At 39.0% G+C, this 15,317-nt stretch overlaps 1 protein-coding gene across 5 annotated transcripts in view; it reads left to right on the top strand.

Annotated features, from left to right (window-relative positions):
- Nucleotides 1-15,317, top strand: part of TMEM116 (transmembrane protein 116) — a 104,222-nt gene that overhangs the window by 61,893 nt on the left and 27,012 nt on the right. For 3 of the 5 annotated variants that reach the window (XM_087424203.1, XM_087424204.1, XM_087424206.1), the window contains 4 exons: nt 695-778; nt 1,119-1,257; nt 3,064-3,208; nt 3,787-3,860. In XM_087424203.1, coding sequence (XP_087280329.1) covers nt 695-778; nt 1,119-1,257; nt 3,064-3,208; nt 3,787-3,860 — 442 coding nt within the window. Of the gene's footprint in view, nt 1-694; nt 779-1,118; nt 1,258-3,063; nt 3,209-3,786; nt 3,861-4,624; nt 10,473-15,317 lie in introns of those variants that run through there. The other 2 variants (XM_014787103.2, XM_087424205.1) reach the window with 1 other exon arrangement.

Raw genomic sequence — 15,317 nt, forward strand, 5'->3', positions numbered from 1 at the left:
TGACCTTCAACAGATATTTCCGTTTAAGTCTTTAGACTTCTAATTCATTTTCATATATCTTGAAGACTTGTAATAGATGGCTTTCAAGATCTCATCCATCCTTATAACATTGGGTGAGACTCTTATAACTGTTAAGCCCAGAAAGGGTCTGGATCCCACCTAATGTGGTGGTCACATAAGAGTTGGTTTTAGACTTTGTAACTTTTACTCTTGGATCTTTTCCTCTTACAGGGAGCTGGCTATATTTCGCTGGATAAATAATTGGTTATTTAGAAGTATGCTTTAAAATTATGGGGGAAAAGCTCCCAGGAAGAGGCTGATGAGAATCAAGTTATTCCTTGTCACCATAGAAGGTGAAACAGGCTGAGCACAGAGCTCCATGGTAGATTTTTTCCTTTCACTTTGACACACTTGTATTTTTATCTGACCACACAAGTCCCGGAGACTCTCTATGAAACTGTATTAGGGTTCATTAACCTAGGTATAAAAGGAATTTCCCACTCCACTTTCCCAGGAACTGGAAAAGAAGGTATGCTTAAAGTTTTTGAAGTATTTTTCTTGAAGAAGTTAAATGTGTATGTATTTGTGGAGAGTAGTCGGGTGATAGAGTTGGGAGAAGAACAGGAGAATATTTTGCAAAGGGGAAAGGTCACGAAAAAGTCTGAATACTAAGATGATGTTTTTTTCCTCCCAGCCTGATACCTCTACTATTGATGATACCTGTATTCTGTCTGGGCAATGCCAGTGGATGTTTCCACAACTTCAGCCAGAACCACAGGTAAGTAAGGACCAAATCTATCATTTTCATGGTAGAGTACACCTATTCTTTTCTATAAATAGAGATGAGAGAAGACTTTGTACACACATTCTGGCCAAGGTGCTTATATTCTAAATGGGCTATGGAACAAGGTATAATCAAGGCTAAAAGTGCATAAGTATAAATATAAGACAAAGTGACTAGAAGATAATAAGTGTATGAGAAGGAACAAGGTGTTATGGGCAAGGGTTAGCAAAATGATAAGTAAAATTGCATGCTCATTAACTTTTGTTGCACTGAATGGATATCTCTCTAGTCTTATATCTGTAGCAGTACTCCTGTCCATTGATTCTCTTCCTAGGTGTATCCTGATGTACTCACCACCATCAGCCATGGCTGAACTCCTGCCTTCTGCCAACACATCAGTCTGTAGCACACTTTATTTTTATGGGCTCACCATTTTCCTGGCCAGCTTTCTACTCAGCCTCCTCACCATTGTGGTATGGTGCCCCACTACCTGCCTTTATGGAAAGAGGGGAAATTGGGAGGGATGAGCAGTATTCCCAGGGTATGGGAAAGATAGGGTGGAGAGGCACTTCCCATCATCCCTAGAACTAGGAAAGTGGCTAGGAGATATTGACAATTTAATTTTTACCTCAGTCCTTTGAAATTCCCAAGATCAAATGATGAGTGGGGAATAAAGCCTGTATTCATTATCTGAGTATTATGCTCACTCTAGAACTAATGTATTTTCCTGTGGATTCTCATGGAGGACCAGACCAGAAAACTAGTATGTATCAAATATATCCTTTATACAGGATGACACTCTGGAACATAGGACATATGCTTTTATTTAATTTTCCAAATAATGAAAGAATTTTCTTTTCTCAATTCTTTATTGGCTATAAATTTGCATTTATGCTATGGTTAACTGGGGTTAAGGTGCTAAGTGGCTCAGGCAGTTATTAAATATTCATTTGACATCATCAGAATGATGTACAATTAAAATAGCCATGGGACAGTATGTTATTTATACATAACTGCCTAGTACAAAATCAGTAAACAAGCAAATATACCTTTTTATTTGCCTTATCTACTTTTCAGTATCATTATCTCCTCTTCTCATATGCTAGTTCAGGAATTACAAACTATCTGCTTGCAGATCAAATTTATCCCACAATACGTTTTGTTTTGCTAGCACAGCTAGCACGTGTGAACCAAATATAATTGTGGAGAATTTCCTTTGAGAATTCAAAAATAAGTTATGGAGATAGCTTAGCTCAAACCAGCAACTTTATAAAGAGTGCACAATGACTAGTTTATATTAAAATGGCTTTGATGATTTACATTTAGAACTGGTTGACAAGAGAGACAGGTCTCCCAAAGCCTGGCACCCTGGGAATTCCAATTTGCTTCTTCAGAATAACCCAGGCTTCAGTGGGCATTCAGAATTAGCATTCTGATTATTTTTTAATCAACAGCTGGTGAACTGATTTTACTAAACATAAATATTCTCAAATAAGTTCAAGCCTTCTTTTGATTCCTGTATCTGTGGGGAAAGGAAACTACACGGCTAAACTTAATTGAGTAATTGGGTTATTAACTTAGAAATGGATCTGGAGTATTAGGGAAAAGTTTCAGGTTTGGTCAGATTTGCTACCAAGATTATTACCTAATTTACTCCCCACAAAAAGCACATTGGACTTCTCAACTGATTTATATTTCTTTCATTAGTTAAACCTTATTCAGATAGCCCCCAAATGGAAGGAACAACAATCTATTTTCCATCTAAAGGCAAGAACAGACTTCCTAAAACTCTTTTTGCTTAGAGTTGAGAATTTAAGCTCAGCCACTAAAGTATTTTAAGTAAAGTATTTATTTTAAGGGTATTTAAAGTGCTAACATATTTATTTTAAGGGTATTAAGCATAGAACACTTTCTAACACAATCTCCAATGAAGTGTTTTAAAAGAGGATCTGATTAGATCTTAGTTTTAACTTCCCATGCATATTGTGATTAGCTTCAGTGAGGGAAAAAAAAAGGCTGAGGGTTAATGTAAGGTTGGTGTATTGAACATGGTTACCAAAAGTTTGGCTAATCTCTCTCCATTTCCATGGCCAAGCAAGAGTTCACTCTGAAGATAATTTTCTCTCAGAAAAAGCCTGGTCTCAGATGGTAAAGATAAGAGAATGGTCTTTACTGCTGTGAGACCCCAAGAGAATGATCGCTCTAAAATGGTAGGAGGATAGACCTGGGAAGTTTTACTAAGCCTTAAGTAAACTACTCAATGCTATCCCCATGTTTAGATCCTACTCATCCAAGCCCAAACACTGTATAAGAAGTTTGTGAAATTGACTGGCTTTCTGGGGAGTGAACAGTGGGCAGTGATTCACGTTATGGAGCAGCGAGTGCGCTTCTACCCAGTGGCCTTCTTTTGCTGCTGGGGCCCAGGTGGGTATCTTAATGGAAAGAGCTGGGCAACTGTTGGGTTCTATTCAAGCAAAGTGGTCTCACCAAGAAAGATGACTGCAAATTCCTGTCCAACTTGTAAAATTTACATTGGTCTCACTGTATTTCCAGTTTTTCCCAACCTCCTCAACTTCTTTTCCTTATGTTTTAGAAATTAAGATAATTAGACATGAGATGCAAAGTGATATGAGAGGAAATGTCCTGACAGAACTCAGAGATATTAACACCTGTTCTTCCTACTACGTAAAGTTGTAGTGAGGATCAGATTGGATAATGTTTGTGAAAGAACTTGGTAAAGCCTAAAATGCTAAGAAGTGTAACTTATCTTCCTGTAGTTTGTCTTGCCACAGTTGCTACACTAATAATCTGCAAAGTTTAATCAATGAGGAATAGAAGTTGGAGACCGAAGGCCCAGTGGTTTATATAACTGATTAATCTCACTGCTGGTCTTCATTATGCCTATAGTTTCCATTCTCACAATGCTTAGGCATGTATACTAAAGAATTTTATGCTCAAGCAGCCAGGGCTAGCAACAAGATTTATACTTTGTGTTTTCACAGCTGTCATTCTGATGATCATAAAGCTGACTAAAGCACAGGACACCAAGCTTCACATGGCCCTCTATGTTCTCCAGGTAACACTTTCAACATCCAGCATCTCTATTCTCACACCCTTGTAGCCTATTCTCTTACACTGCCATAACTCAGCAGGCACACATTTTTCTCTCAGAGTATTTATTTCTACATTTCAGAAGAGAAAATGTATTATTTATATTCAGTTATGAAGAAGTTAAATTTTCCTCACAGATGAGGTAGATACTTTAGTGAAAGTGCTGCCATGCATTCCAGAGCATATGTATCTCTGGTCAACTTTATTTTATTGATATGTTTTTAAGGAATGGGTAACAAAAAACAAGATCTACAAGATAATGTTCTTATGAAACACTGATAGTGACATGATTCTCTCCCACCCAGAGTGAATTGAATGGGATAAATTAGTTATTCTAGGTGAACAGGGAGGGAGGAGTAGAGAAATGGAATGATTCTTTTCCTCCTTTATCAGATTTAAGAAGGCTTTTTGGGCTATCTGACTATGCTGATAGGGCAGTTTTCCAAAGCCTCATGTGGGAAATGGGGAAATAAGGAAGGGCATTGAAGCCACTTCATTGGCCTTATGTATATACTAAGAAATACGACTAACTCTCAGTCATCCATGACAAGGGACAGTAAGAAGAGCGAGTTCAGGAACAGCTAGAAAAATGTAAAAAACTGATGGCAGATCTTGATGTGTGAGATAGAGGAAATATAACAATGCTTTATAAATAAGAGGAATGGGGACTATTCCCTGGATCTCTGAAAGCCTGAAGGATGGGCTCCATCACCCCTTCATCTCCTCCAGGCTCTAACAGCATCATCCCAGGGTCTGCTCAACAGTGGAGTATATGGCTGGACACAGTACAACTTCTACCAACTAAAGCAAGAGGCTCGGCGTGATGCAGACACCCAGACACCATTGTTGTGCTCACAGAAGAGATTCTATAGCAGGGGCCTAGATCCATTGGAGTCTACACTTGCTTTTGCTACCAGCACCTCCACCATTCTTTGAAACTATAATACTGGAACATCCGGGAACTAGAGTTATTCTACATTAATGGATGGGGAATAGTGTTGGGGAAGAGCATCTTAAGTCTTTTCTAACCATGCTTTAGCTATGGAAGTGAAAGGGAATATACTGCCATGGTTAGTAGCTATTCTAGGTGGATTGGGTAGGACCTCTCCCTTATTCTCAGATTCACTAGTGATTCCTAAAGTCGTTGTTCAGGGAGGTGAAGCCACTTTCCATCTAAGAGATACACTCATATTACTTTGATGAATATTATATTTGTCCAAGTCTCTTCTAGAAAAAAATAAATTTCAGATTATTATTTATACGTGCCATTGCCAGGCTCTCTGCTCCACAGTTGCAGGGGAAGTAGGGTGGCATGCAACAACTTACTCAGCTCTTGCCATTGCTATTACTCTCTCTCTGAGGTTGGACAAAAAACGTCCTCGGTTCCTGTTCTTTGAAGAGTTTTGGAAATTCAGAAGAAACAAGGATAACAACTGTCAAAAAAACAACAGTGGGACCCTCAGACACACCATATCCTAGTCTTTTATATGTTCACTACTGTTCTAGGTCTTGACACTAGGGTCCATCCTGCTCTAGAAAATTAAGGCCAATCTTTTGAAGTTACAGGAGATAATAAGATTTAAAAGAAATCAGGACTAAAAGAAACTCTATGATTCAAAAACTCTTAACTCTCATTTACAAGCAGAAGTCCAAGGTGTAGGTTTCAAAGTGCCTAGACATAGAATTAGGTTGAATCGTATGAACTTGCTGTTTTTGTAGGTGAAAATGGTCTAATATCATCAATTTTACATGGTTCAACCTAACAGTAAATGCTAAATATATGTTTATAGAATAAATGAATGAACAAGTGAATGAATGAATGATAAGTAGAATTTGAACCTTTTGGGAAAGAAAAGATTCCCAGACTGCAGAGCCTCATTCATAGGTAGGAGTATCTAATCTGTTTCTTCCTCTTCAATCACATAACAAGTGATGTTTGGTCTCTGGTTAAGTTATGAACAAGGCCAATCTGAGGCCAGGGCATCAGATACTATGATGCCAAAACAAAGGGGAAAGCCAAATGGACAAAGTGACTGGAATGATAATCAACTAAAACATCTGGAACTAATAATCAGAAGCTTCTCACCTAGTGAATTCCCTTGATCTGTCCAAGGCAAAATCCTTAAGATTAGAGAAAATTGACAGAGTAGATTATAATGGGGGATTAGACAGGATACTCTGAAAAGTAAGTTCCAGAGATTTTTCCAGAGGAGCTTTCTATAAAATGTTAGGGAGTTCAATAATAGCTCTTTAGGTTTTAGGTCATGAGCTTTAGCCTTACTGTGGAGGGTAACCTGGCCTTGTTCTGTCAAGATCACATCTTGAGGCCTCTCATTGCCCCAAAGCTCTGGAGACCCAATTTCTGGATAGCACAGAACAAGAAAGACTGCCTCACCTAGGGAGCTGCTTTAGCTTCTTTTATTTTAAAAACTAGTAAGCATTTGGCATATAGAAAGACAGATGGAAACAAGAAAGACTTCCTGTTTTCCATAGACCTTGAGGGACACCAGAACTAAGGAGTCTGATTCTTAAAAAGTCCTTTCAGTATCACTTCATATTTGGCTTTATTACCAGAAAGAAGGTAATTATTAAATTTTTGTCAGGTTTTTTCACCTTGCTTTTCTGATGAATTTTTTTGCATTGACATTGGTCTTACATCTTCTATGGTTGTAGGCAAAAAAAAAAGATAGTAGGAATGAGAAATAATAAAAGGCTAGGCACGACCCAGATTAGGATTATCAGCTTTTCGTCATACTGAAAGTCAGAGGGGACAGGTGGAGCTGCCCCCATAACCCTTGAATTTACATGTAGGAGGGGCATAGACATAGACACAGTGGCAGTTGTTAAAATTGTTGCAAATAGCCTTCCCGTGATAGCTTGTCCAGGTTGTAGGCATAGTGGAGTATAGTGGTATCTAAGCAGGTTTGATTAATACAGATCTTCTGTGGACCATATAGGATACCATGTTTCACCTTCCCCTCATCAGCCCTGTCTATAGCTTCAAAAAACTCTGCACCCCAAGACCATGTGTCCTACATGGGGAACTAGATAAGTGTTTGATGTTTTTTAATACATGAGAGCCTTTGGATGTTTTCACATAGCAGCCTCCCACATTTTACATCTTGGGCCTTGCACTTGCTGAAGACTTTAAACATCCCTTTAGATTAACTGCCACAGTTTCCAAACCTGTCCCCCTTGGTATTCATGTAATGATAGCAACTTTCCTGGGCAACCTTCCAAAGATTTTAACACATTGTTTTTCCAGGCTTCAGCACCAGCCCTGGTAACAACAATCTTGTTCTTTGCAAGGTGTGCCATCTTGCTTTTAGATATGTGTCTGCCACCACTTGGAGGTGCCATTATAGTATTCTTGGAGGTCACACTCATCCATACTGAGGTGGCAGGCTGTGGTTGCCTTTAGAAATTTTCAGTTTTTTGCAGCAGGATCCAAATGCACAATCTGAACCCTTCTTCACCTGGCATGAGGGCAGACAACACTGATCCTTTTGACAATCCAAGACACTGCCACAACCACATTCATCTCCTTTATGCACTATCTTATTCCTACAATATGGCTTTCCAAAGGAGCTTTGGAGCTCAGGTTTATTAAACAGGCAGTCCCCTCTGTGCTTATGCAATAGCTAGTGGAAGTAGTGGAAGCTGCAGTTGCTGAAGCCCATCTCTACAGTAATAAATTCATGCATAGTACAGAGGTTCTGGCCATGGGACTTGCAGGCCACATGGTGATGCTTCATTCCCAAATTGTGGCCAAGCTCATGAGCCACGAGAGCTGTGAAATGTGGTGTATCTTCATGAGAGAAAGATTAAACACTGCTTGTATTCTTGGCAGTGCAGATACCACTGAGAAATGCATGGCCCTGGTACTTCCCAAGACTTTGGCCAATAATCATATGAGCGACATCATGCTTCACCCTTCTCAAAAGATGCCCGTCTCTCCAGCAGTTAAAATTTTGAAGTGTTTCCTGCAAAGTCACAGAGATTTGCGCTAAATTTCTCTCTGTCCATATCTCTAACCCAGTAAGTACTACTTTCACATTTAGCTCCTTCATGTACCTGTTGGCCCAGAGAATGGACATTCGTTACCATCTGTGTTGTCTTGGTAATACTGTTTTCCACATTTGAAACCACTTATTGTCAACCACGATAAATATTTCTACATACTTGGGAAGTGACCACATAGAGGGCATAGGAACTAAGGAGAGTTCTATTCTGCTCTGAATTTGTAAAGTGGCTAAGAGCTCTTCCTGTACATCTCCACTGATTGCACAAGACTCACTTGACTTTAAAGATATGCTGTAAACCCTATGTTCAAAATTCTTTGAAGAATATGTAGGCTTGATGCCAAAGACAGTGCAATGTAAGATCAGGATTCCCTTTAGTCCTAAGCAAGTGCTGATAGTCACAGGAGAATCCAGGTCACCCTCTGAATACTCAGTCATCCTGAATAAAAGACATGTCCAAACCTAGTTTCCCATTTTCATGTGTATCAACAGAGAAGTTCTTGACAAATAATTCTTTCTTTTGCTATAAATTAATAATATGCCATTTCCCTTGTATGAGCAGGACATAGGACACCTTTTCTGATTTTCCTTCCAGTCCTCTGAACATCGTCAAGTTTCTAGGTATGACTATTTGGTAATAAAGAGATTCCCACTTACAATGCATCCCGTGAGGAATAGTCACTATCAGCAATAAGATGACATGCAGCTTAATATGGGAAGGGCCCATTCTTAAATGCCCCATCTGGAGATTCCTGGAAGAAAAAATTACTCCAAACCTTACCCATGACCACTTGATTTCATAGAAGAAAGGCCAGCAGGGAGACAGAGTAAATAACCAGGGTTGTCATTGTCATGGCCCAAGTGAAACAGCTAATGATCCCAGACTTCTTGCTCTCAGTTGCTCTCTTTGGGACCCGAATCGTTGTCAGTGACACAGTTTGGCCAAAGCTCAAAGCTATGTTGCCTGCCAGAAGGATAGCTGTTCCCACTGCTGGGAATTACATGATGACACCTGCGTTTTGACTGTCTCTTCCTACTCCTGTTGTGCTCTCTCTCTTCAGAAGTGTCCTTACTTTGCAACCTTCCTCAAAGAACAAGAGTTTTAGTGTTCCTTAGCTAAGCTCCTGCTGTCTTCATAGACGAGTCTTCAAGAAGAGGAAACTTTCGGAGATTCAGCCAGTGCTATGACCCAGGACCCAGGCCCTGAGAAAAGAAAAAAATATAACCTTCTTCCCTCAGTCCAGTCCCCATGGAACAGCCATCCCCTCCTGTCATTGTTATTCTTTTGAGTCATTGAAACTAAAGGTTCCAGAGCAGGGGTTTGTGGATCTCTGGGTAGGTCACAGGCCTCTGCTGTCCAATGCCTTTTGGACTGTTGGATCAGTGGACCATGCCATTGGACCATTCCCTACTCTATACCACACAGCCCATTTCAAACCTCCAATCCTTTTCCTTTTTTTTTCCTTCATTATTCACAATATGTTTATTTATTTGCTCAATCCTAGAATACATGTAGAGTATTTTTAGAATAACTAACCCATGCCTCTGTGCAAAGCAAATATACGAACTAGAGAACAATATTTGTGTTCAATTCTTTTTGCCTTTAGCCTTATGGAATGAGGTCAAAATAATATTTTCCAAAATTATTTAGGTTAGCATTTTCCCATCCAGACCTATTCAGTGTGGTTCTGTTATTCATTTTTAATACAGTTAGGTTCATATGTTACTGTTTGGATTTCATTTTGGTTAGCTTCCACATTTTGGATGATGATGATAATGATGATGATTTGGGGGGTTATGTGAAATGTTACCATAATTTTAAAAGTCTGTACTATACAAAAAAATGTACTACAGGTACACCTTCTTGAGCCTTTAACCTGTTTCCATGTCCTTGTTCTCTCCAGTCAGTTCTCACCCAGCAATCTCCATAGTACTTAGTTTATTTTTCCTGTATTTCTTTCTGCACAAATTAGGAGATGCATGTACATTTTCTTGTATCCCCTTTTTTCTTATATAAATGTAGTGTAACATTTTGCACTTTCCTTTTTAAACTTAAAGATATATCCTGTAAATCACTCCACATCAGTTCACAGAGGTCTTCCTCATTCATCTTTTTCACAGCTGCATAATATTCCATTTTGTGGATGTATCATAATTTATTCAATCACTCTCCTATGTATAAGCTTTTAGGTTGTTTATGCTATTTTGAAATTACACACAGTGCATCAACAAATAATCGTGCACATATGTATTTCTGTAGAGGCAAATTCTAAGAAATGGGAAGGCTGTATCCAAAGCTAACTGCAAATGTAGCTTTGTTTGATGTTGGCAAATTCCCCTTCAGAAGAGATTTATCAGTTTTCATTCCTCCTAGCAATGTATTAGAGTGCCTGTTTCCCCACAGTCTAAACAACAGAATATGTTGCCATGCCATACATTTTAATTATCACCAAACTAATAGATGAGGAATGGCATCTCAGTGTTGTTTAATTTGTATTTTTCTAATTTTGAGTGGATTTGAACATGTTTTAATATGTTTGAGACCATTTTTATGTCTTTTAATAATTGTCTATTCATAATAATAATAATATTATTTTTTTAATAATGATATTAAAAGCTTTTAATAATAATAATAATAATTTTCCCCTTTTGCTGTCAAGTTTTGGTCTTTTTTAATCTCAACTTTCCCCTCAACTTTATTGAGGTATAATTCACAGATAAAATTGTATATATTTAAAGTGTACAACATGATAATTTGATATATGTATGTATTGTGAAATATTTATTTATGGTGAATATAAATTTTCTAAAAGGCAAAGGAACTAGAGTAGTTAAAATAATTTTGGAAAACAATAACATGGGGGGACCCACTCTACTCTATTTCAAGACTGTGTGGTATTGGTGATGGGATAAACACATAGATCAGTGGAACAGAATAGAGAACCCATACATGTATGGCCAACTGATTTTTGACAAAGGGACAAAAAAGCAATTCCATGGAGGAAGGAGTCTTCTCAACAAATGGTGCTGAAAAAATGGATACACATAGACAATAAAATGAACCTCAACCTAAACCTTACACTTTATACAAAACTCAAAATGGATCATAGATTTAAATGTAAAATATAAAACTATAAAACTTTTTAGAAGAAAACGTAGAACATCTTAGGACCTAGAGCTTAGTGAAGAATTCTCAAACGTGACACCAAAAGCATAAAAGAAAAAATAAAAGAAAAAAATCCATAAATTTGACCTCATCAAAAGTAAAAACTCTTGCTTTGTGAAAGACCCTTTTAAGAGGATGAAAAGATAGGGCCAGTTCCGTGGCATAGTGGTTAAGTTCGCACGCTCTACTTCGGTGACCCAGGGTTCGCAAGTTCGGATCCCGGGCGTGAACCTATGACTGCTTATCAAGCCATGCTGTGGTAGCGTCCCACATATAAAGTAGAGGAAGATGGACACGGGTGTTAGCCCAGGGCCAATCTTCCTCAGCAAAAAGAGGAGGATTGGCAACAGATGTTAGCTCAGGGCTAATCTTCCTCACACACAAAAAAAAGAGGATGAAAAGAAAAGCTACAGACTGAGAGAAAATATTTGCAAACCACATATCTGATAAAAGACTCATATCTAGAATATATCAAGAATTCTCATTACTCAACTCTGTCAAAGCAAACAATCCAATTAGAAAATGGTCAAAGACATCAGAAAAGAGGTTGAACATTAGTAGATATTAGAGACATGCAAATTAAGACCCCATGAGAGATCACTACAGACCTATTAGAACAGCTAAAATTTTAAAAATAGACAATGCTAAATGTTGGTGAGGATGCAGAGAAACTGGATCTTTCATACATTGCTGATGGGAATGTAAAATTGTATTGCATCTCTGGAAAACACCACAGGACTCAATGATTACACTTCTGGACATTTATCACAGAGAAATGAAAATTTATGTCTACATAAAAATCTGTCCACAAATATTTATAGCAGCTATATTTGTAATAGCCAAAAACTGGAAGCAAAGGGTTCCTCAATAGGTGAAAGGTTAAACTATGGTACATCCATATCATGTGCTAGCAATAAAAGGGAATGAACCATTCATACACAAAACAACTTAGCTGGATCTCAAGGGCATTAAAGTGAGTGGAAAAAAGCAATCTCAAAGGGCCAAATACTGTATGATTCCATTTATATAACATTTTTGAAATGACACATTGTAGAGATGGAAAACATATTAGTGGTTGCCAGGGGTTAGGGATGGCAAGGTGGGTAAGGGGTTGTGATGTGACTATAGAAGGGTAGCATGAGTGAGACCTTTGTGATCATAGAATAGTTCTCTATCTTGACTGTGGTGGTGGTTACAGAAATTTAAACGTGATCAAATGGCACAGAACTATACACATTGCATCAATGTCAATGTCCTTGTTTTGATATTGTGCTATATCAAAAGGGGGAAGCTCAGTGAAGGGTATATGTGACCTCTCTGTGTTATCTTTGCAATTTCCAGTGAGTTATTTCAAAATAAGAAATTTTTTAGGGCCGGCCCCATGGTATGGTGGTTGATTTTGGTACACTCCACTTTGATGGCCAAGGTTCGCGGGTTCAGATCCCAGGTGCGGACCTATACCACTCATCAGCCATGTGGTGATTCATATACAAAGTAGAGGAAGATTGGCACAGGTGTTAGCTCAGAGTGAATCTTCCTCAGCAAAAAAAAAAAAAAAAAAAATTCAAAAGCCAGTATGACTGCCAAACACAGTAAGAAAAATAAACTGTTAGAAATATAAGGAATGCTTGATAAAAACACAGTTTTAAAGTAAGTTTTAAATACAGTATATGTCTTTCAGAATTTGTCGGTTCAAGTAGATAAATAATAAATAATGGTATATATACAAAATATAATAGAAACAATAAGCTTGATACTTTATACACACACATGTGATTTTGTTCCCTACAGAAAGTGCATATTCTTCTCTTATGCCCACTGAACAACTGTAAAAATCAACAATGAAAAAAATCATGAATTTTGCAATAAAGAATTGGTTAGGAAGACATTAGCAAGATGGCAGAATAGCAAGCCCTGGACCCTATTCCCCTCACAAACAAACACATTCAACAACAATTCACAGACAAATTCCCTTTGTTAGAAATCCAGATACTAATTGAAAGGCTTCTGCACCCCAGGTGAACATGAAACCAGACTTACCAAAGCCGGTAGGGAGATTCAAGACATGTTCTTGCAGAATCCTTAGCCTCCTCACACAGTGCTGTATGATCAGAAAGAGACCCCTAGCTCCCATATTCTCCCAGAGGAAGAGGGTTGGTTTGTGTGTCTAGTATGCCAACTTTTCTGAGGGGGCTCCCCAGAGGACTGGCTTCTGTCTTGACAGTCCTGGAGCTCTGACGGGACCAGCACAGACTAGGCGCCTGAGGGAGAACAGAGATGGCGATTTGAACTGGTGGACACCGTAGATCCCCCCCACTGCTCAACACAGAGTGAGCAGATGAAAAATCCCAGCTCAGCTTCCCCCTGAGGAGGGAAAGAGTTGACCCATGTATCAAATGCGCCAGCTTCTCCAGGGCTGCCCAAAGAACTGGCATCTGTCTTGCCAGACATGGAGCCCTGATGGATCTGGTGCAGAACAGCCACATGGAAGAGAACAGAGATTGTGGTTTGGACTGGTAGATGCCATAGCTCCTTCCCCTGGCTCAGCACAGAGCAAGCAGACAAAAACCACAGCTGCCTGCTGCTCCCTGGGAAGGGAAAGAGTTAATAGAGGCCCCCAGAATCTCTTTCTGGACTGATTTGTGGGAGTCTTCTGTATGAGGCCAGTCCATGAAGACTGATAGAGGTACCCGCTTTGTCTAATACACAGACACCAACACAGAGAGTCAAGGAAAATGAATCAGATAAAGATGTTCCAAATAAAGAAGCGAGATAAATCTCCAGAAACTGACCCTAATGAAATGGAGGTATATAATTTACCTGATAGAGCCGGCCCCATGGCTTAGCAGTTAAGTGCGCGCGCTCCGCTACTGGCGGCCCAGGTTGGGATCCCAGGCGCACACCGATGCAATGCTTCTCCGGCCATGCTGAGGCTGTGTCCTGCATACAGCAACTAGAAGGATGTGCACTTATGACATATAACTATCTACTGGGGCTTTGGGAGGAAAAAAGGAGGAGGATCGGCAATAGATGTTAGCTCAGAGCTGGTCTTCCTCAGCAAAAAGAGGAGGATTAGCATGGATGTTAGCTCAGGGCTGATCTCCCTCACAAAAAAAATTAAAAAATTTACCTGATAGAGAATTCAAAATAGCTGTCATAAAGATGCTCATTGAGGGGCCAGCGCAGTGGCATAGTGGTTAATTTCACATACTCCACTTCAGCGGCCTGGGGTTCGCAGGTTCGGATCCTGGGTGTGGACCTGCACACCGCTTATCAAGCCACACTGTGGCGGCATCCCATATAACGTAGAGGAAGATGGGCATGGATATTAGCCCAGGGCCAATCTTCCTCAGCAAAGAGAGAAGGATTGGCAGCAGATGTTAGCTCAGAGCTAATCTTCCTCACACACACAAACACAAAAAGATGCTCATTAGGTCAAGAGAACAATGCATGAACAAAGTGAGAATTTCAACACAAAGATAGAAGATATAAAAAGGCACCAGACAGAAAACATGGAGCTGAAGAACACAATCACTGAACTGAAAAATTCACTAGGAGGGTTCAAATCAGACTATATCAAGCAGAAAAAAGGATCAGTGAACTCAAAGATAGATCATTGGAAATAATTCAGTCAGAAGAGCAAAAAGAAAAAAGAGTGAGAGAGAGTGAAGAAAGCTTAAGGGATTTACAAGATACCAAGCAGACCAATATATACATTCTAGGAGTTCCAGAAGGAGGAGAGAGAAGAAAAAAGGAACAGAATGATTATTGAAAGAAATAATGCCTGAAAACTTCCCAAATCTGGAGAAGGAAATGAACATACAGATTAATGAAGTATGGAGAATACAAAACAAGATAAAATGCAAAGATATCCACACTGAGACACATTATAATCAAATTGTCAAAAGCCTAAGACAGGAAGAAAATTTTGAAAGAAGCAAGAGAAAAGTGACTTGTCACATATAAGGAAATGTCCATAAGACTCTCAGTGTTTTTTCAGCAGAAATTTTGTAGGCCAGAAGGGAGTGGCATGATATATTCAAAGTGTGAAAGAAAAAAAAACTGCCAACCAAGAATACTTTACCTGGCAAAACTGTCCCTCAAAAATGAAGGAGAAATAGAGTTTTGCAAACAAAAGCTGAGGGAGTTCCTCACCACTAAAACTGCCTTAAAATAAATGCTAAAGGGAATTCTTCAAGTTGAAATGAAAGGATGCTAAAAAGCAACGGAATAG

The sequence above is a fragment of the Ceratotherium simum genome, chromosome 35 (assembly GCF_057802395.1).
Source record: "Ceratotherium simum simum isolate JZ-2026a chromosome 35, ASM5780239v1, whole genome shotgun sequence".
NCBI classification, from domain to species: Eukaryota; Metazoa; Chordata; class Mammalia; order Perissodactyla; family Rhinocerotidae; genus Ceratotherium; species Ceratotherium simum.